We start from the raw sequence: 18,891 nt of genomic DNA on the forward strand, positions 1-18,891 counted from the left end.
CCTTCTGCTTTTTGTGGAGCAGCGTTGTGCTAACGAATCCAGCGCTTGGTTCTCCTCGCTTTTCTCTAAATAGATGAGAAGCCGAGCCCTTGTGCTCAGCCTGACCCCGGTTTATTTAAAACGGAACGAGGCGAGCAGAGGGACAGCAGGTAGCTGTTCAGACAGCCTCAGAGGGCTTTTCGAAAGCATTTAGTGGGAAGAGACTTGATTTCTCGAATCCTGAGCTTTCCAGCTGGGGTGTGGGAGGGGGAGTAGTGGTCACCGGTGGCCTGGGGTTTCTCTGCGCTCCTACAAGCAGAGCGTGCGCGGAGGTGCAGGAACTAGACTAGAAACAAAGCAACCCGCCTGGGCTGCCCTGCTGCGGTGGGTGCTGGCTCGAGCCAGGGTTACCTGCTGCCTCCTGTGCTGCTTGAAGCCCCCTTCTGTTTTGAGCTGGTGTCACGGATGGCTTGCGGTCCTGCCACTCCTCCCCTTGTTCCTGTAGGTCCTCCAGAGGCTTTTCCCCTGCAGTGGCAGCCCGACCTGAAGCCCTCTGCAGGACGACCCCGCTTCGCTCTGTCTCTATGCCTTTCTCCTCTCACTTTTGTAGTGAGCTCTTGCATCAAATTCCCCCCTCAGCGCTGTTTTAATTCAGCTGCACCAAGCGAACGTAGCCCGTTCTGTGGCGAGGACTGCAAAGCCTTTGGAAGCAGCGTGTGCAGTGCAGGCCCAGGAGCTGTGCATGGGAATGAATTAAGCCTCTCTCAGCCTGACATCTAAGGGTGTGAGCTGCCAGGAGCTGACCCCTGAGTAACAATGGAAGAGCCTTGAAGCCTGCTCTTCCCAGAAGGATCCGGGCAGGATGATGCTCAATGAAAGCTGACACTTTGAGCTCACCTCCGTGAGTATTTTGTACTCCCAGGCGGGGGTGCAGGGCGGTGAAGAAATGCTGCCGAGAGCCGGGGAGTGAGCAGCCTGCTCCCTGCAGATTGTTCACCGTCTCCTCTCTACCTTGTGCTTTAGCTGAAGGGCTTAATGCTCGTACACCGCATTTCCTAACTAATTCACTGACCCTGCTGCAGCACTTAAAGTGATGAAGTGGATGCAGAATTCTACCTCTGTCCCTCGTTTCCAAGGCAACCATCTTGCCTTCCTTCTCCAGAAGTGTCACACTTAATTTGTTCAGTCATAGATACGTTTGCAAGAGCTTACAGCAAGGAAGGGAAGGCGCTTCCACCTCTTATTAGCGGAGGCGCAAACGAACTTGCGGGGCTGGAGCTGCCTCCTGCCCCCAGGGCGGTGGTGGCACCGTCCCAGGCTCACCCCGGGTCCTCCCGCGGAGCTGCAGCGAGGGTGCTGGACGCTTTGCCACGCTCTTCAAACCCTGGGCGCTGAAGGCCTTGGGAACCCACCTTCGGTGCCGCTGGGGATTCCTTCGCAGGCGCTGAGCATGCTCCTCGACTTCGATGGCTGGGTTTTAGGGAGGGAGAGGGGTTTCCCCTACCCTGTGCTGCAGCGTGTGTCCTGAGGGGCTCTTCCCACCCCTCGGCCGTGGTGTCACGCAGTGACTGCCCTCAGTGTAGGGGGACGCAAGCTCTTCTCCTTTCCTTTCCTGCCGAGGCCCCTGGGTCCGTCTCACTTCCCTGTGGCAGGCACATGGGAGGGAGTCTCTGGTTCTCTGCCCACGTTTTGCAGATCGGTTTCGTAACGTAACTGTCTGGCGTTAAAGGAACGCCAGCCACCATCTGTGCACCCAACACCTCTCCGTAGGAGTCGGAGCCGTGGCCTCTGGGTCTTGCATCAGCTGGGGGAAACGGCTCCTCTTACCTGCCGCTGCGCCTCTTACCTACTGCTGGCTCGTGATGGGCCTGGCTTGGGAACACGAAGGCCTCCTGATGTCCCAGGAGCTGAGCAGTGGTTGCAGGGACGTGCTGCTGGTGGCGGTGCCCGTGACCTCCACGGTGCCGTGGAGGTGACAAACTGCTCGTAACGGGTCCTCGCTGGCAGGATGGCGATCTGCAGCCTGGTTTCAGAGAAAATCCTACCCCAGACAAGCAAACTGCGCTGCCCCTGGCCCAGGCTGGGAGGTGAATTAGCTGCAAGTGTGTGGAAGCTGCGGCTGTGCTTACTGAGTCTTACTTTAACCTTGCTGGTACCAGAACTTGAAAAGAGTTGAGTGGTGACTTCTGACGTGAAATTTGGGCTTGGAAGCTGCAAAGCAGACAGGATCACTGAGCTTCGGTCAGCCCAGATCCCTCTTTTCATTCACCCTTGCTGTTGAGCTCCGTGTAGATTGGAGCAAGTCAGGACACTGCTGCTGGTCGGGCAGGATCCCAATTCACGTCTGTGCTTCACAGGCACACAACCTTGCACGGAAGTGAAACACGATCTGCACTACTGCTCCCTTCTCTTGGTTTCAAAGGCCTGGGGGTGGCTAAGAGATGCCCCACGGTCTGCACGAGGCAGGTGCCTCTACAGAGGGTGCTCAGTGCCAGCAGCGCCTCTGAAGCTTGTGTTTTCCTGCTAAAGCAGCACCTCGGTGGATTGCTGCTTGTGCCAGTGCAATGGATTCAGAAAACATCAGAGGGATTGCTTGGGAGTGGGGGGAACGCAGTCAGCAGCACTCGAATCCAGCCCGCGTTTTAGTGTCGGTGGGGAAGGCAGGGTGAGGGAGGGACCTTATCTCTGCATGCTGCTGTGGGAGCTGGCTGCTGGCTGCCGTAGGCAGTGGTCAGCAGCATCTCGAGCCAGATCAGGGCGTTTGGTGGAGCCAGTGGTCCTCAGCTAACAGCAAATCTCCGCTGATCACATTTAGCGCCGGTGTAGAAGGCAGCATCCCTGCCCCTGCTGGAAAACCGCTTGCCAGGAAATACTCTGCTCCTCCAGAATGAATTGCTTGAGGCTCCTTCCAAGAGGTCTTTGATTTCCTCAGAACTTCAATGAATTTCACTGCTCACTCTATAGCCTCATTACCATGGATGCATATGCAAGTGTTTGAAATCACCTCCCAGAGGATGGGATCTTGACGACTAGCGTGCAGTGATTCAGGTTTCAGCTGTTAATAAAAGCCTATTTTTACTCTCTGGTAAGTAGGACAGAAGGAAAGAAAGGCAGAGCTGAAATACAGCAAATAACAACATGCTGCTAGAGACTTGGGGGCTTTCTCCCTCTAAAATATTCCCTTCGCTGGCCGTTGCTCTGATCTCATTTGTCCTGTGTGTTCCATTCCCCTCAGGTCCCTGGCATTTAGTTTGGTTCCCTCTAGCTCCAGAGCCCCTGGCAAAAATAGCTGCTGCTTGTGCTGGGTCTCCTGTTCTGTGCGAGGGGATCCTGCCAGGCTGGAGCAGCCTCGGCTGAATTTGCTATCTTGGCAGTCGCTGCCTTGATGAAAGCAGTCTCCCAAGCAAAGGAAATCAGATGATCGAATTAGGAGTGGTGAGTGCCGTGCACGTCTCCGAGGAAGCCAGCCGCAGGATTTGCTGCAGCTCTTGGCCCAAATCTAGTTAGCTGGACCTGCTTGTTTCCTGCTAGGCCAGGGGCCGGGATGACCTCTTGTGTCACTGCTCGAAGGCTGCTCCAGGACCCAGAGGGCAGACTGGACAAGTTGGATCTCTGAACTTGCCTAAAACTCGCTGCTTTCGCCAGGCTTCCAGCGCAGCCGTGCTGTGAGCGGAGCTGCCAGGAGGCGCTCAGCGGCGCTGTTTGATCCCAGTAGCTACGTTTCCAGTTCTCTCCAAACGCCGTTCTTGCTGGGTTGCTTTATCAGAACACGGCCTTCACAGGAAGGGAATGTGCAGTGAAGTGATACTTCTAGGCCTTACGCTGTTTTTGAGAAGTGTTTTCAGGGAGACCTTAAGTCGATTCCTAAGGCAGCACCCGTGACGAACGGGTCCCCGTGCCCTAAGCGGCATCCAACCCCCGGGGCAGGCACAGAGGTTTGATATTGGTGCCAGTTAAGCAGTCGGTCAGGAACCCAGGCTGCAGTTCAGAAGATGGCCCTGATCGTGGGAGCTTTTGCTGCCTCCCCTCCCTCCCTTCCTGCAGAGGACCCACGGGGCAAGGCGTAAGAAGCAGCCTCAAGTGCCTCTGTGTGGCAGCCTCCCTGCGAACAGAAACACCCCGATGCTGGAGGAACTGCTGCCCTCCCTGCCTTAAGAGGGGGTTTTGGGGGTGTGGGGCTCCAGCAGTGCTGGGGACCCTGCTATGGAAGGACAAAAACTCTGGAGGTGCTGACGTGATGCAGGTCTGTTGGACTCCTCGGTTAATCAGGGACAGCCTTCAGAGCCGATACCCTTCAGTGGGCAGACGGCAGCACTGTGGCTGCTGGTGTGAATGGTGATGGAAGTCCCTTGAGGCAGAGGGATGAAAAGGTAAAGCGCCTCTGCTCTGAGGCTGTTGACAACCGCCTGTTAAAGGGAGCTCGGGAGTAAACGGCCCTCTCCTTAGAATTACATTCTGCAAACCCTTTTGCCTTGCCATGCTGGATTAGTCTCAACTTCAGGGTAAAGAAGTTTCTCTGCTGTTGTTTTGGCAATACAGCTCGGACAGGAGCTCGGGCTGCTCTGCTGACGTGCCCTGACCTATGGGTAGGGGGCAGTGGCTTGCGTGCTGTGCCTTGGTGTGACTGAGCTGGTGATGGAGGAAGCGTGCTGTGCTCTGTTCCGTGCCCTGAGCCACCCTTCTGGGGGTGTCGGGCACCCCAGGGGGTCTGGCAGGGGACAGCAATGTGCCAACAGCTGGGCAGGCCTGCCTGGCTCCCTCCCTGGGTGACCAGGACCCACTGGATGGAGCAGCTACACGGCTGCTGCCGTCCCTGCACTGAAGTCAGCAAGGCAAGCTTGCCTTTCTTGACGCCTTCCACTTGATTATTACACAACTTAAAAAAACGCGGTGGTGTAAAAGCAGCTAGGAAGTTCTCTTTAAGCAAACTCCACGTACCTTTGAATTTTGGGGTGGGTTGGGGCCGTCTCGTTCTGTCGAGGATTTCTCTGTGCCTTCTGAAAAGCGAAGCTGTACTGATGAAAAGTGAAGCTGTACTGATGAAACTCTGCTCTCGGACTCTTTGCAGTTGGTTTCGTAAGAAACACGCTCAGGCAGAGACTCTGGTGCCCATACCTCCCAGCCCAGAAACAAAGGACAAGTGGAGAAGTATGACGGCGGTGCCTTATCTGGAAGATCTGCATGGCTACAACGAGGATGAAGACGATGACTTGTATGACATTGAAGATGATATCATCTACACTCAGGATTTCACAGTACCAGGTAGGAGGGAATGATGCTGGGATGAGAAGGACAGAAGCGCCTGTTCTCTTGTCCATCGAGAGCCTTTTTTAGGAAAGGCCGTGAGGGCTGAATGCGTCCTTTAGCGGTGGAGGAGAGTATTGATTATTAAGTGGTGAGAGTGACGCACAGTGAGCGAGCCGCAATGCTCCGGATGCCTTGGTCCTTTATTTGATCAGCCAGGATGCCCCTTCCTGTGTGCTACCCATATGCTGAGTTCCTTCCTCATCCAGTAATAGCTTGCTCCTGCTGGACTCTGTTGTTCGAGCACACTTAATTCTCTTGGCCGGCTTCGCGAGACTCACTGAGTTATTTTGGAGCACAGCCCTAAAATGACTCAGTGCTCGGAGGAGATGGCACATCTGGGAGGGAAGGGTGCTCTTGGCCTTGTGCTGAGACTCCTTTCTGCCCCAGTCTTGGGAACTTGGTTGCGGAGTTGCCTCTGTTGGGGATTTCCTGATGCTTTAAGGTAAGCCAACCAGTAAGCAGCGGGGTGTGTCTGGTTTCACCTGCGCAGTTTTCACAAAGCGATGGTAATCGAGAGGTCTGCCGTGTCCGGCCTCTGCACCCGCGAGCCCCGTAGCTGGCGAGCAGGGGACCGAGGGGCACGTCCGTGGTGAGACTACAGCCAAAGGCTGCCGGGCTTTGTGGTTGCGCTGTGCGGCTGAGGCAGCAGTTCTGGTCTCCTCTGCTCTTGTTGCTGACATCAACGCCCTGCGAGTTTCCTGATAAGTGCCCTCGCTGTGCTCTGGCGTGGTTTAATAGTTGTTTTGGAGGGAAGGCTTCGAGGACGGGGTGTAGGGATGGGAACGACTGCAGGTGTCTGGGACTGACCTGCCCGTGTGGCAAGGACAGCCCCAGTTCCTGCACTTCAAGACTAACCAAGCCGCTGAAGTTTTTTTCTTAGCGATGGCTTGGGGGATTTCCGTGGATCCAAGCAAAAGCCAGGTCTGGGTTCTACCTGTGCAGAAATCTCATTCCTGAGGACCTTGTTTTTCTCTTGGTTTCCTGGTTAGGTGGAAACTACTTTTTTTTTTTTTTTTTTTTTTGAATGACCAGCACAGAAGAACAAAGCGTCAGGCCCTGAGTTGTAATAAGCCTCAAATTGCACCCAAAATCCCTTGGGGCAGCAACTTGAATCCAGATTGGCCTCCCAGGCAGAGCTTTCCGAGGGGAGAAGGGCCGAGGCTGCTTTAAGCCAGGCTCTCCGAGGCCGTGCCGTAGGGCGCTGTGCCGGGGACATCCCCGACCCGTCCCCAGCAGGGGGACAGATACGGAGGTGGGTCGGAGGTGGGGTGGAGCCTGCCGAGGTGGAGGGAGTCCTGTCCAAGTGAGAGATCCGTTCCCGAGTGCTGATTCACAGGTGGCAGGCAGGTAACTGACAACCTCTACTAGAGCTGACGTCCCCGTGCCAGCTGGGCGACCTGCAGAGCCCCATCCTTTGCCTCTCTGACATCCCACAGCCTTGCTACTAGAGTCTGACCAGGGCCAGACCTTTCCTCTTAGCCTAACGGAGGCTTTTCGGAATGAGGAATCCTCTGAAAAATGGGATGGGCTCTGTGAAGCAGGTGCCTGTCTGCTAGGGCCTTGCTAAGCAGAGAACAGGAGGGAGGAGGACTTGCCAGATGCCTTCCGTGTGGCCAGCGGTTACCCGTTTCCCTGTGCAAGGGCTCCTGCCAGCAACAGCCCCCGTGGAAGTGGCCTGGATGTGGAAAAGTGCAGAGAGCATCCAGCACCACTCCCACCCCTTTTTAATTTGACACCGACCTTTCTGAACCGGCTTCAGGAGGTGAACGCGAGGCAGGGCCGGCTGCTGGAACGCCAGGCACAGCTGACCGGGGGCCAGGCTCTGGCAGAGCAGAGCTGTCGCAGTCCGTGAGCGACCCAACCTGAGAGCCCCCAGGACAGTCCTACTGCTCTGCTGTGGCGTCCGTGTAGAAAATGAGCTGTGCGTGTCTCTAACAGCGCCCTGTTATTCCCTGTGCGTTCCCAGCTGCAGAGGAGGAGGCTGAGGCAGGGCTTAAAGGAGAGAGCAGAAGTTGTGACGAGCTGTTGGGCGAGGAAGCTGTGCTCCCGTCGGCCGAGGGCACAGAAGAGGAGCACGAAGCTTAGCCTAGGCCCCAAAGCGCTGCCCGTGGCCCGAGCTAATGGCAGAGGCTGGAGAGTGCAGGACCAGCTCCTCACGTCCCCCACGCCTCAGCAGGATCCCTCCTGTCTCTGAGAAAGCTGTCCTATTGCACAAGCAGGTAACTCCGTTCTGCAGGGGAGCCGTTCCCCGGCTTTTGGCTCCGTATTTTAACCAACGGCTAGCAGGAGAGGCGCAGCGTGCTCCGAGGGGAGCTCTGTGCGACCCCTTTTAGAGGGGGTTACTCCGCACGGTGCAGCCCTGCCGTGCCCAGCGACCTTGTCAGAAGCGTTCCTGTCTGCTCTCTAGTTCCGATGTTGGTGACGGTTAGCCTGTTGCTACCTGGTTTATGCACTTCTTTGTGATTAAAAAGCTGAAACTTAGGACGACTCGCAAAATTGGAGCGGGTGTGCGCCCGGCAGAGCGACCTGGCTCCTCTGGCTGCTGCCGAGGGTCTCTGGCCCACGGCCGGGCATCGCCTGCTGGTGTCAGTGTGCTTGGGGAGCCGCTGTGCTCTGCAGCTCCCTTGGAGCAAAGCAGCGGGGCGTGTGAGCTCCTCTTCTCCCTCGAGCGGGGGTCAGTGCTGAGCCCCCCGTGCCCTCGGGTCCCACCGCCCTGCCCTCCACCTGCGGGTGGCTGCTCTCAGCCACCTCCTGCCCCGGGGAGCTGGGGCTGAGCCTGGGGAGATGGGACAAGTTCTTCCCCTGCAGCCAAGGCACCTCTGGCTCTGCCGTCCCTGCAGAGGGCCGAAAGCGGGGTCCGGCGTGCCTCCGGGTTGCCACAACAGCCTTGCTTCAGAGTGAAGCCCCGAAGAGCTGAGAGCTGCTCTGCTGCCGTGGGTCAGGCTCAGCTCCATCCTGCCGGCTGCCACGAAGGTCGGGCTGCTCACGGGACTTGTCAGGACCTCTTAAAATAAGGCTAACAACACAGGGGGCTGGTGTGATAGGGCAGAGAGGTGCAATTCACGGGTTAGGGGCTTGAAATGGGCAGGAATCCCCCCACCCCAAGTGCAGCACCCCTTCCAACAAGCTTTGAGGAGGAGCAGGAGCCCAGCAGGGGCGCAGGCTGGAGCAGGCTCCTCTGGTGGCCTGGTGCGACCAAAAAGGCTGGGGGCAGCCTCACAGAGAGCAAGTCTTAATCTTCCTTTCCCAAGTCTTCCTGCAGGATTCCTTGGACGTGCCCAGCTCCATGCAAGTGTTCCGTTGCTCACAGTGATGCCAAGTTAAAATAAAGACTTATTTTTTTAAAAAAAAAGGAAAGAGAAGCCACCTTGTAAGTGACTGATCCCTGCAGGAAATGACTGCTCGGTTCTGCCCGTGACCGCTCGATGCAGCTGGGGCTCTGCTGGGCAGCAGGAGCGGTGCGAGTGACTCAGGTGGGAGTGGGCGTTCAGGCTGGGAGGGAAGAAGAGGGAACCTCATTAAATCTCACCTTCCTCAGCGGAAGAAGGGGCTGTGAGAACGTGCTTGGATTTCTAAAGGGCTATTTAAAGATTGATGCAGCTCTGTGGAGAGCCTTAAACGTTACGTGCCCCTGCCTCAATCGGTGTTAAACATCTCGGCCCGGGAAGTGCCCAGGAGAGGATGCCGAGGTGCTGAGCCCGCGCCAAACCCTCCTCCCCAGACGTGCTGCCCTCCTACCTGGAGAGGGGGAGCACAAGGGCTGGAGGCTGCGAGCACCCCGAGCACCTCCTTGAGCACCTCCTCGCTGCTCTGTGCTGCTCGCAGAAGCTGTGCTCTGCTTTTTTCCTCCCCTCCCCTTAACCCCTTGCTCGGCTGCAGCCCGGTCCTCTGCTGGAGGCAGATGGCTGCCGAGCTCGATGCTGCTTTTTTATTTTTTTTCCCTTTCCTTGGGTCTGAGGCTGGAAAATGGGAAAATCGAGGCAGGGCTGGAGCCTTTGAGTGATGCCTGGCGCGTGAGGAGGTGCGCTCCTCGCAGCAAATCGTGTCTGCGTGTTTGTGCCTGGCAAACGCAGCAATTCAAAAGCTCTCCACGGTTTTATTCTGAACCCTTTTTTTGTGCCTGAATGAGCTGGATGGAGCCATTAAGAAACGCGAGAGGTGGCAAGGACGAGCACGCGTGTTCTCCAAGCCCCGTCCCTCCTTTTATTTATTTTATTTTTAGCCCCGCTCAGCCGCTGGTGGTGCGGTGGGAGAGGGCTGCGCGAACAGACAGCGCTGGGTCACTGCCTTCCGCGGGGGCAGGCAGTTGCCAAGACTTCATCGGATGGTGAATTCTTATTTTCATTAATTTGAACGTCAGCAACTGTCAGTGGTGAAGGAGGTAAAATTAGCTTGCAGTTCCCCCTCCCTCCTCGGTGTCCATAATAGACTCTGGGATTGTTCTTTTCAGGCAGGGTGGGAGGGGGAGGAGGGAATAGTCGCACGAAAGACAAACGAACTGTTTAGGGTGGCTTTTCTTTTTCCCTCCCCAGTCAGAAATGTTAATCGACTTGGCCCGAGTTCAGCTGAGGGAGGGGAAGGAGAAGTGTTCAGCTTGGCTTTGAAGGGGGTTAGTGGAGTCTCTGCAGCCGTGAAATTGGGGTGCGGGGGGGCGAGGACAGACCCTGGGCTGGGTGGGGGCACGGCCGGGCTCTGCGGGTCCTGGGCGGCCGGCCCACCAGGGGCTGAATTCCTGGAGGAACCGGGGGGGGGCTCGAGCTTTTCCTGGCACATCACCCCCACCTTTAAGGGGCTGGGAGGTGGCAGCTGGTCAGATCGAGGGCAGGTCCCTCTGTGCGCAGCCTGGGCCCCTGGGTACAGCTGGGGCTGTGCTTCGTGCTTCTGAGCCACGCGTGGCCTTAGCAGCCACCTCCTGGCAGCTCAGGGCCACGGCCGCTGGGCACCTCTGCTCTCGGAGCCCCGGGAGGAGCCGGAGCTGCATTTCGGGGGGTGCAGGGCTGGGCACCCCTCCCTGAGGAGCGCGGCGGGTGCCCAGCAGCGCCTCTGGGAGCAGCTGGTACCTGGCGAGGCAGCAGCTGCGCCCTGCTCCGGGCGAGGAAGGTGGGTGCTGAGGGTGCCTGAGCCCAGAGCCCTCCCCGGCCCTTTGTGGCTCTCCTTTCCTCTTCCTCCGGAGGAGGAGGAGGAGGAGGAGGGCTCCCTGCACGTGGCCATGGGCTGTAGCAGCCACACAGGGATGCAGGAAGGGAGCAGAGCCGAGGGGAGCGTGGGTCCGAGGGGGACCCTGCTGGGCCCCTGCTGTGTTCCTCGGGCACCTCTCCCAGCGCCCCCCTCCTCCCCGCACAGTGGGGTGATCACTGGCGCAAGTGGCGAGATGACGTGCCGCTCGGCCTTGGCGGGGAAAGGATTGAGCATCCTTTAAAGAAAATTATACATAATCGTCTTACAGCCTTCGCTTCCACTCAGCCCTCTGAGTCATAACTGAAGGGCCCTGGAGCGTGACGTTCCTGCTGGAAGGAAATTGCCTCGGCTGGATCCGGTGGGGGGAGCTGGGAACCTGACAAATCCCCCCATCAGCCCCGCTCCTTCCTCCATCAGCCCCCCCAGGGGATGCACAGCGGTGCCATGGGCAGTTGGGGCCGACGTGCGCGGTGGCATCCCCCTCATCCCCCTCATCCCCCCCTGCTCCGGCCGGGGCGGGGGGGGGGGGGGGGGGGGGGTCCTGTGTCACTCCCTGACCCTGGGGCTGGGACCTGAGCCCCGTCCGGCTGCAGTGGCAGGCAGATCCCTCGGGAAATGGCTCCGCAGCCGCCGTGCTGAGTCACAGCGAGCTGCTCCTGCAGGGGGGACGGGGCAGCTCCGAGCAGGTGGAGGGCAAGCCGTGCTCCTGCTGGGTGTCCCCTCCGGGGGCCGGGGGGTGCCTGAGCTCCTGGGGGGGTGCCTGAGCTCCTGCGTGCGGTTTGGGGTGGCTGTGCACCTCTGGGGGCGAAGCCGATCATTTGGTGTGGCAGAAAAGCCAGGTCCGTGCCCCACAGCCCCGCTAAGCCCCTGCAGGGGGGTGGACGGGGCTGTGACTTGTCCCCTCCAGGGAGGAGGCCACCGAGGGGACAGGAGAGCAGTCCTCGAGGGCTTTGAGGCCAGCCCTGGCTTGGCTTTGGGCGACGGGAGGCGCGGGGCCGAGCAGAAGCGATGCCCCGCAGGGGGAAGGCGGCTGCCGGCCTCACGCCTGGCTCCCCTTGCAGGACAGGTGCCTGAGGAGGAGGCCGGGCAGAACGGGCAGAGCCGCGGCCGGGCGCTGCCCAAGGCCGTCTGCATGAACGGGACGGAGCCGGGGCAGCTGAGCACCAAATCCAAGGCGGAGCGGCGGGCCAGCGCCTCCTCCAACCCCTCGCGCAAGGCCTGCTCGGCCAGCAGCAAGATCCGCAAGCTCTCCACCTGCAAGCAGCAGTGAGCCGGGAGCGCCCGCGCTCCGCACAGGTACGGCCACGGCGGGTGGGCGCCCTTGGGTGTCCCCAGGGGTGGGCACAGGGGTTTGTGGCCCCGGCTGGGGAGAGAGGGAGGTCTGGGGGCGCCCCTCTCCTTGGCACCAGAGCCCCCCACCTTCTCCTCCCTGCTGCTCCCCCATCGCCACCCTCCTGCAAAGCCCCCGGGCTGCAGCGGGGTGCTGAGCGTGAGGCAGAGCCTCCTGGGGGGGGGCTTCCAGGGGTCCCCCTGGGGCTGCGCCAGCCGTGCCCAAGCCCCATCCTCACCCTGCTCGGGCGCTCGGGGAAGCTGAGCGTCCTCCCTGCTCCCCCCCTCCTTTTTCCGGCTCGTTCCTCCGCTCTGCAGCCCTGTCCCCTTCTTCCCACCCCTCATTCATAAGTGAGCCAGCGATGACTCACGCTCAGCGCTCATCCACCCCCATCCTCACGCTCGCGCTCGTCACCGGCGCTCCGTGGGGCTGAGGCTCTGTTATCTGTTTGGATCACGACCAGCTTTGTGGTGTGAAAAAAGCCAGAAATAAAAGCCCGTTCCTCCCCCTGCAGCTGTCAGACCCGCGCTCAGCCCGGGTGGCAGCTTTAATCTTTAATTCATGGCTGGGAGTGAGTCACCTGCACGGGGAGTTACTGCGCTGCCAGCAAATGCCTCGGCTCCGGGTCTCCCCGGGGAGCTGCTGCTCCTCGCGCCCCTTCCCGCTCGGTGACCACAGCCCGGGGGCTCGGCTCAGGGTGGGTTTGGGGGTCCCAAGAGCCCGGTCAGGTCATCGCCTCTGATTTCCTCCCGGGTGAATGGCAGGGACGGGCAGGTCCGCAGCCGCCAGCTCCCGACGCTGCCCTTCCCTCGGTGCCCTTGCAGCCAGGCGCCCCTTCCCCGCAGGGCCACCCGTGGGCTCCGCTTCCTCTGGATTTCACTTCCCGGCTCCGGGGCCGGGGCTCCCCCACCGAAGGGCTGGGTGCTGGGCTAGTGCTCGCCCCCTCCCCAGCCCCGGGGCTGCTCGCAGCGAGGTGCCCACGGTCGCTGCAGGGGCAGAGCCGGGTTTGGGCCCCGCCGCCCTCCCCAACCTCTCTCGTTTCTCCTCCACGCAGCATCCCAGGGCCTGGGCCGCCCGTGCCCCACGTCCTCGCCCATCTCGGCGTCCTTCCTGGGAGCGGACTGTGCTTGCGACCCAAAAACCGAGGAAACCGACCGAGGAAAAAGCCCCCGCCTTCCCCGCGGCCCCCCCGCTACGGACAGCGCCAGGAGCTGATGGGGCAAGACCCCCCCGACCACCCCGGACAGAGAAACCTCCGGCTGCGAGGACGCTGCCCCCGCCCCAATCACTCTTTGCCAATCAAGACACTGATTCTGTTTTTAATTTTGCGATGGGAAGGGTGGGACGGGGCTGGGGGGCGGGGGGACCTGCGCCCCTCTCCCCGCCCTGGCTGTGTAGAAGTCGTGCAAAGCCATTGCCGTGCACTTTATGTTTTAGACTACTGTTATATATTATATATTTTCCTCTTTTTTTTGTTTATATTTGCGGTATATTTAGAGATTCCTACACATCGTGATGTGTTTAAAATAAACCAGATGAGGAAAAAAAAACCAACAGGTATTAAGACAAAGCAAAACTCTATTCAACCTGCATGCTGTAAAAGGGCTCGGAAAAGGGAATGGGTGCGTTCAGCGGAAAAAAATTCCTTTTTTTTTTTTTTTTTTTAAAGAAAAAGAAATAAAGTGAAAACAGAGAGGTGGGTTTCATGATGTCCTTCCTCCTGCCGCAGGCGGGTGCTGGGGAAACGCGCCCTGCCCCGAGCCGCGGTGGGCGAGCAGGGGAGGAAACGGCACGGCGGGGGCAGGAAGGCGAGAACCGAGCTCGGAGAAGCCACAGCTTTTTTGTTGTTCTTTTTTTTTTCTTTTTCTCCTGTGTTCATAGACTTAAAAACGCTGAGTTGTAGTCGGAGTTAGTGCTTTGGACACGGACTTGCAGAGGGGAAGGAGGGACCCGGCCTCTTTACTCGCATGCAATGGGGGCACCGCGGAGGGGGCGCGGGGCAGGACCGCGGTGCTGGGGGGCGCCCCTCGGCCGTGCCCCGTCCCGCGCTGCCACCAAGCCCCCCCGTAACACAGCTTGGGCTTTTTTTGCCTTTTTTTTTCACCCATCCATTGAAACATAAATAAATTAAAAACAAAACAAACACAATAAAAAGCTAACGCTGGGAGCAGCAGCATCCACCTCTGTAAAAACCAATAAATAACCTCTGAGTGCGCTGAGCCCCCGGGGGGGTGGGGGGCACCCACGGCACGTGCCAGCCCGGCCCCCCGCTCACGTCTCGTCACCGTGTGCTGGGAAGGGACAGCACCGGGGACAGGCAAAGGGTGGCCCCAGGGGGCTCCAGCCTCCCCAGCCCCCAGGATGCTGCTGCTCTGGGGGCCACAGCTTGCCTGCCCCCCCCCAGGGGGATGTACGAGCCCCCCCCCAGCATCCTCCTGACCCGGCACAGCAGCCCCAGGCCCCGCTTCCAGTTCAGGCCCCAGGCTCCCCGCGGTGCTGGGGCTGCTCGTGGGCGCAATCCCTGCTCCCCACAGGACGGCTCCCCTGCGAGAAGCCCCCAGCTGGACGGAGCGGCCTTATTGCTTGTAAAACAAAACCAAAACACAGCGAGAGGGGAGAGCGTAGCTGCTGCACAGCCCTGCTGCGAGGTAAGGATTAGGCCTCAGCTGGGTTCGGGGGTTTATTAGCAAAGTCCCTCGGCGCCAGCCTCCTGGCATGCGCTCTGCTCCACCTCTGCGCCCTGCCGGCACCCAGGGCCCGGTGGCTCCTCGCTCCCGCGAGCACCGGGGCTCGGCCACCCCGCGCTGCCGGCCCCCCGCGGCGGGGTGGGCACGGCCAGGGGCCCCCACGCGCCCGCCTGGCTTCCCCGCACCGGGGCCGCCCGTCTCGTGGCGCCCCGCGTGCCGCGCACCGGCTGCTCCCCCCGTGCCCCTTGCCGGGGTCTCTGCCCCCTCGGTGCCGGGCTTAGACGGGGCTGTGGTCGGGGGGGGCATCGCTGGCCGCCACGGCCACCGCTTGCTCCGTGCTCTCGGCCGCCTTCCTCAGGTGCCCGTAGAGCCGCTCCTCGAGGCCGCCGGTGATTTTGTCCATCAGCTCCGAGCCGGGGCCCAGCCCCAGGCACTGCCCGGGGCCGGGGCAGTCGTCCCCGCCGGGCTCGGGGCTGGCCTTGGGCTCAGGGGCCGCCTCGCCGGGCTCCTCCACGATCACCTGGATCTCGGGGTCGGGCAGCGGCGAGGCGCTGGGGCCCCCCTCGGCCGCCTCCGCCGCCTCCTCGTCGCCGGCGCTGACGATGCGGGGCAGGGGGCTGTGGAAGCGGGCGTCCAGGGGGTAGTTGGCGCTGTCCCCGCGGCGCAGGGGTGTGCGGTGCCGCTCCAGCGCGGGGTAGCGCACGCCGGGGTCGCTGTACTGCTTGGCGTGCTGCCACTGCTTGCGCAGGTGGGCGCGCGAGCGGTGCTTCCCCCGCAGCGGCGACTCGTCGAACTGCGGGTCGTGGCGCACGAAGGCGTTGAAGAGCGCGTCCGTCTTCTCGTCGATGCTGTAGTCCCGCCGGGGCGGCGCCTCCCGCCCCGCCAGCATCTGCCCGTACGGGGACCAGGCCAGGGGGCTGTGGGGACGGAGAGGACCCCCGCCCACCGCGCCCCGGGCTGCGCTCCCCTCATCTTCCTCCTCCTCCTCTTCCTCTTCCTCCTCCTCCGGCTCCCGGCCCTCGAAGCTCTCGAAGATGGTGCCTTTCCGCCCCGCGCTGGTGAAGCAGATGCGCTTCTCCGAGGCCGTCTGGTCCTTGGGGTGCCCCTCCTCGCCCCCCCGGCTGGGCGCCTCGATGGAGGCGTAGCCGCTGTCCATCTGCAGCAGCTTGCGCGTGCCAGGCTCCGACTCCTCCTGCTTGGGCCGACCCCAGAGCTTCTCCTCGGGGCCTTCGGCCTCGTCCAGGGAGGAGGAGGGGCAGGGGGCCACGCCGCCGGCGGAGGAGACGCTGTCCCCGCCGTCACTGCGCACCGAGTCCTGGTCGTTGCTCCGCTCGGAGGAGGCGTACAGCTCCAGCGAGGCGCGCAGGCTCCAGATGTCGTGGTAGGCACTGGGCTGCTCCAGGGCGCCGGCCTCGCTCGCGCCCCCCTCACCCGGCTCTAGCCTGCGGGCACCACCGGGCGTCACGGCAGGGATGGGGACGGGGACAGGGACGGGGACAGCCCCACACGCAGGGGAGGCACCAGCTCAGCACCCCCCGGGGTGCAGTGGCAGCACCTTGGTGCTGCGTGGTCCCCAGGACCCCTGCCCGCAGCCTGAGCCCCCCTCCCCAGCTCCTGCTCCCATCGCCCCAGTCCCCCCCCCCCAAAAGCAGGGGACCCCCATGCACCCACCCCGTCCCCTCTATCTACTGAAAAATACCTGCCGAGAGAGGGTGGGGGGCTGGCGGGGGAGGGCAGGAAGGGGCCGCCCGCAGGGTGGAAGGCGACGTCGTCGGTGCGGGCGATGTACTGGATGATGTCGGTCTGGTGAGGGTCCCGGTCCTCCTGGTCCATGCTCTCGCTCGCCGCCCGCTGCCGCTGGAACTGGCGCCGCTTGGGGGACCCTGGGGGGGTGCAGGGCAGGGGTGGGGGCATGGTCGCATCCCTGCGGGGAGGGTCCCCCGCCGCCCCCCAGCTCCCACCTCTGGTGTCCAGGCTGGATGCCCGCTGGGTGCTCTCCAGCTTCCACTTCTTGATCTTGAAGTAGGGGCTGGCCCCGTCCAGGCTGGCGTGGCGGCGCAGGCGGGTGAAGAACTGCAGGACGGTGCCCTGGGTGGGGGCTGGGGGGGCGTCCCCGGGGCTGGCACTGCCCCCGCCAGCCCCCTTCCCGCTCCTGGGCACTGCGGCAAACTGGGGGCATTGGGGGGGGCTGTGAGTGCCAGCTCTGGGAGCAGCCATGCATGGCCCCCCCCCGGTCCCCCCCCCCGGTCCCCCCCGGCCCCGCTCCTTTGTCCTCCTCCTGCAGCTTGGCTGCGATGCACAAATGGCCCCTGGGGCAGGGGATGGAGACGGGGTGGGGGGGGCAGAGCCTATTTCTAGCTGGATGCCCCCCCATCAATCCTGAAAGCACAGAGCCGGGGGCCCAGCAGCCCCTCTGGGCACGGGGCCATCCCCACGCTGTCAGACTGGGGGGAGCAGGATGGTGCTGAGCCCACTGAGCCCCTGCCCCTGCCCACCCCAGCCCCTGGCCCCCACCCCGCACTCACCGAGGGTCCCTCCCCAGAGTCGGAGGAGGCGGAGGGGCTGGCCTCGGCGAAGCTGGTGTCCACGGTGGAGTTGTAGGTGTCCCCAGGCAGCGCCGAGCTGGGGCACACGGCGTGGCTGGGCAGCGCCGGCTGCGGCAGGGCCCCTGCGGGGGGCTGCGGGGCACAGCTCGCTCAGGGGGCTTTGCACGGGGGTCGGGGTCCGCTGCACCCCACAGCCCCCACCCCTGCGTCCCTTCCACTGCCCCCAGGCTTGTCCCAGCGCCGTGCCCGGTCCCTGTACTGGTCCCCAGGGTGCTCACCTGGAAGATGGCGAGGCCGGGCTTGGGGGGGGGCAGGCGGGGGGTCATGGCCAGGCTGTTCTCGCTGGACTCGCACTCGTGGATGGTGACGATCTTGAGGGCGGGCGGCGGGAGGTGCAGGTGCGTCAGGCGGGCGTTCTTCAGGTGGTGGAAGTCCCCCTCCGTCAGCGTGTACCTGCGGGCACGCCGGGTGAGGGGGCGGCCCCAGGTCCCTGACCACCCCCCCGGGAGCCCCCCCACGGCCCGGCCCTTCACCTCCTCCCCTTCTCCTGGGTCTTCTTGCCCTGGTCGAAGAGCGCGGCCTCGTTGAAGGAGACGCGGCGGGCGGTGGAGGAGCTGGAGGACAGGAACCGCTCGGTCTCCACATCCCGGTAGCTGGAGGACGAGAGGCAGTCGGGGTCCTCCACCTTGATGGTGATGTCTGCGGAAAGGAGCAGGAGGGGGGGGTCAGCCACCAGCCCCCCCTCTGCAGGCATGCGGCCTTCCCAGCTGAGGCCAGGCAAACTCGCCACACCGCCGCGTGCCGACCCTGCTGGGACGGCGGCTGGGGGGCGCAGGGGGTGCGCTGCCAGCCCTGCCCCAGCACCGGGGCACCGCGCCATGAACAGGACCCGCTGTGCCCCCCCCCAGGACCCGCCGGTGTCACGGGCGGGTGATGGACGGCGGTGGCACCCCCAGCCCCAGCGCAGCGCTCACCCTGGGCCGGCTGCGAGTCGTCCAGGTAGGTGGTGTTGGTCTTCTCGGGGTCATCGCTGGCCCTGCGGGGGGAGAGGATGCTGCGAGGTGCCCCAGGCCACGGGAAGCCATCCCGGCACCGCGAAGGGTGCGGGGGCCTCGCGCGGGGCCCTTGGCGGTGCCACAAAGCCCGGGGGCAGCGGCGCCACCCGTCCCCACGGACCTGGAGTGCCGGCGGTCGGCCTCGCAGCAGCGGCGGCAGATGATCAGGATGCCAGAGAGCAGGACCAGGGTGCCCCCGATGAAGATGGAGAGCAGGGCGAGGAGCAGCACGTAGCCATCCTGCGGGGACACCTCGCCGGGCACCGCCTGCACGGGGAGAGACGCACGGGGGGCTTGGGGGGGGGAGGACACGGACACGTGCTTTGGGCTGGGGGGGGCCCTCCCGAGGCTGGTGCTGAGCGCTGCTCCCCCGAGATGCTCGCGCTCCCCCGCCGCCCCCGGGCCTGCTGCCGGCTGCAGGGACCTGCCTTCACCAAGGCAACCGCAGCCGGGGGGGGGCAGAGCCGCCAGCAGCCCCCGCGCCCAGCGGGAATGGGGACAGGACCCCCGGCCCCTGCTTTCTGGGCACCCCCCTCCCAGCGCTGAGACCTCAGAGCTCGGCGTCTGCGGGGGCTGGACGGGGCACAGGGAGGTGCCGCTGACCTCCGGGAGCGGGTGACGGAGGATGCTGCCACCCCCCTCCCACGCACGGACCCCGTCCCTGTCCCCATCCCTGTCCCCGTGGCCGCATCCTGACCCTCCCCGTCCCCGCACCCCAGGCTCGTTTCCCACCCCAGTCCCTACGGCCGCATCCTGGGCTCGGCTCCCACCCCTGTCCCCGGCCCCCCGCAGACCCCAGGCCCCCCCCC

The 18,891-nt window shown here is 62.7% G+C and overlaps 2 protein-coding genes across 2 annotated transcripts in view; one reads left to right on the top strand and one right to left on the bottom strand.

Moving 5' to 3' along the window:
• STK11 (serine/threonine kinase 11) overlaps positions 1-13,348 on the top strand; it is a 35,439-nt gene extending 22,091 nt beyond the window's left edge. The window contains exons 8-10 of the mRNA XM_035348397.1: positions 5,048-5,241; positions 11,526-11,760; positions 12,849-13,348. Of these exons, the coding sequence (XP_035204288.1) occupies positions 5,048-5,241; positions 11,526-11,734 (403 nt within the window). The 3' untranslated portion in view covers positions 11,735-11,760; positions 12,849-13,348. The remainder of the gene's footprint in view (positions 1-5,047; positions 5,242-11,525; positions 11,761-12,848) is intronic.
• The window catches only part of CBARP (CACN subunit beta associated regulatory protein), a 44,411-nt gene continuing 38,789 nt past the window's right edge, over positions 13,270-18,891 (bottom strand). Inside the window, exons 3-10 of the mRNA XM_035308678.1 lie at positions 18,204-18,352; positions 18,002-18,063; positions 17,561-17,726; positions 17,306-17,480; positions 17,007-17,159; positions 16,443-16,650; positions 16,181-16,364; positions 13,270-15,923 (exon numbers count right to left, since the gene is read on the bottom strand). Coding sequence (XP_035164569.1) covers positions 14,759-15,923; positions 16,181-16,364; positions 16,443-16,650; positions 17,007-17,159; positions 17,306-17,480; positions 17,561-17,726; positions 18,002-18,063; positions 18,204-18,352 — 2,262 coding nt within the window. The 3' untranslated portion in view covers positions 13,270-14,758. The remainder of the gene's footprint in view (positions 15,924-16,180; positions 16,365-16,442; positions 16,651-17,006; positions 17,160-17,305; positions 17,481-17,560; positions 17,727-18,001; positions 18,064-18,203; positions 18,353-18,891) is intronic.

The sequence above is a fragment of the Oxyura jamaicensis genome, chromosome 28 (assembly GCF_011077185.1).
Source record: "Oxyura jamaicensis isolate SHBP4307 breed ruddy duck chromosome 28, BPBGC_Ojam_1.0, whole genome shotgun sequence".
NCBI lineage: Eukaryota > Metazoa > Chordata > Aves > Anseriformes > Anatidae > Oxyura > Oxyura jamaicensis.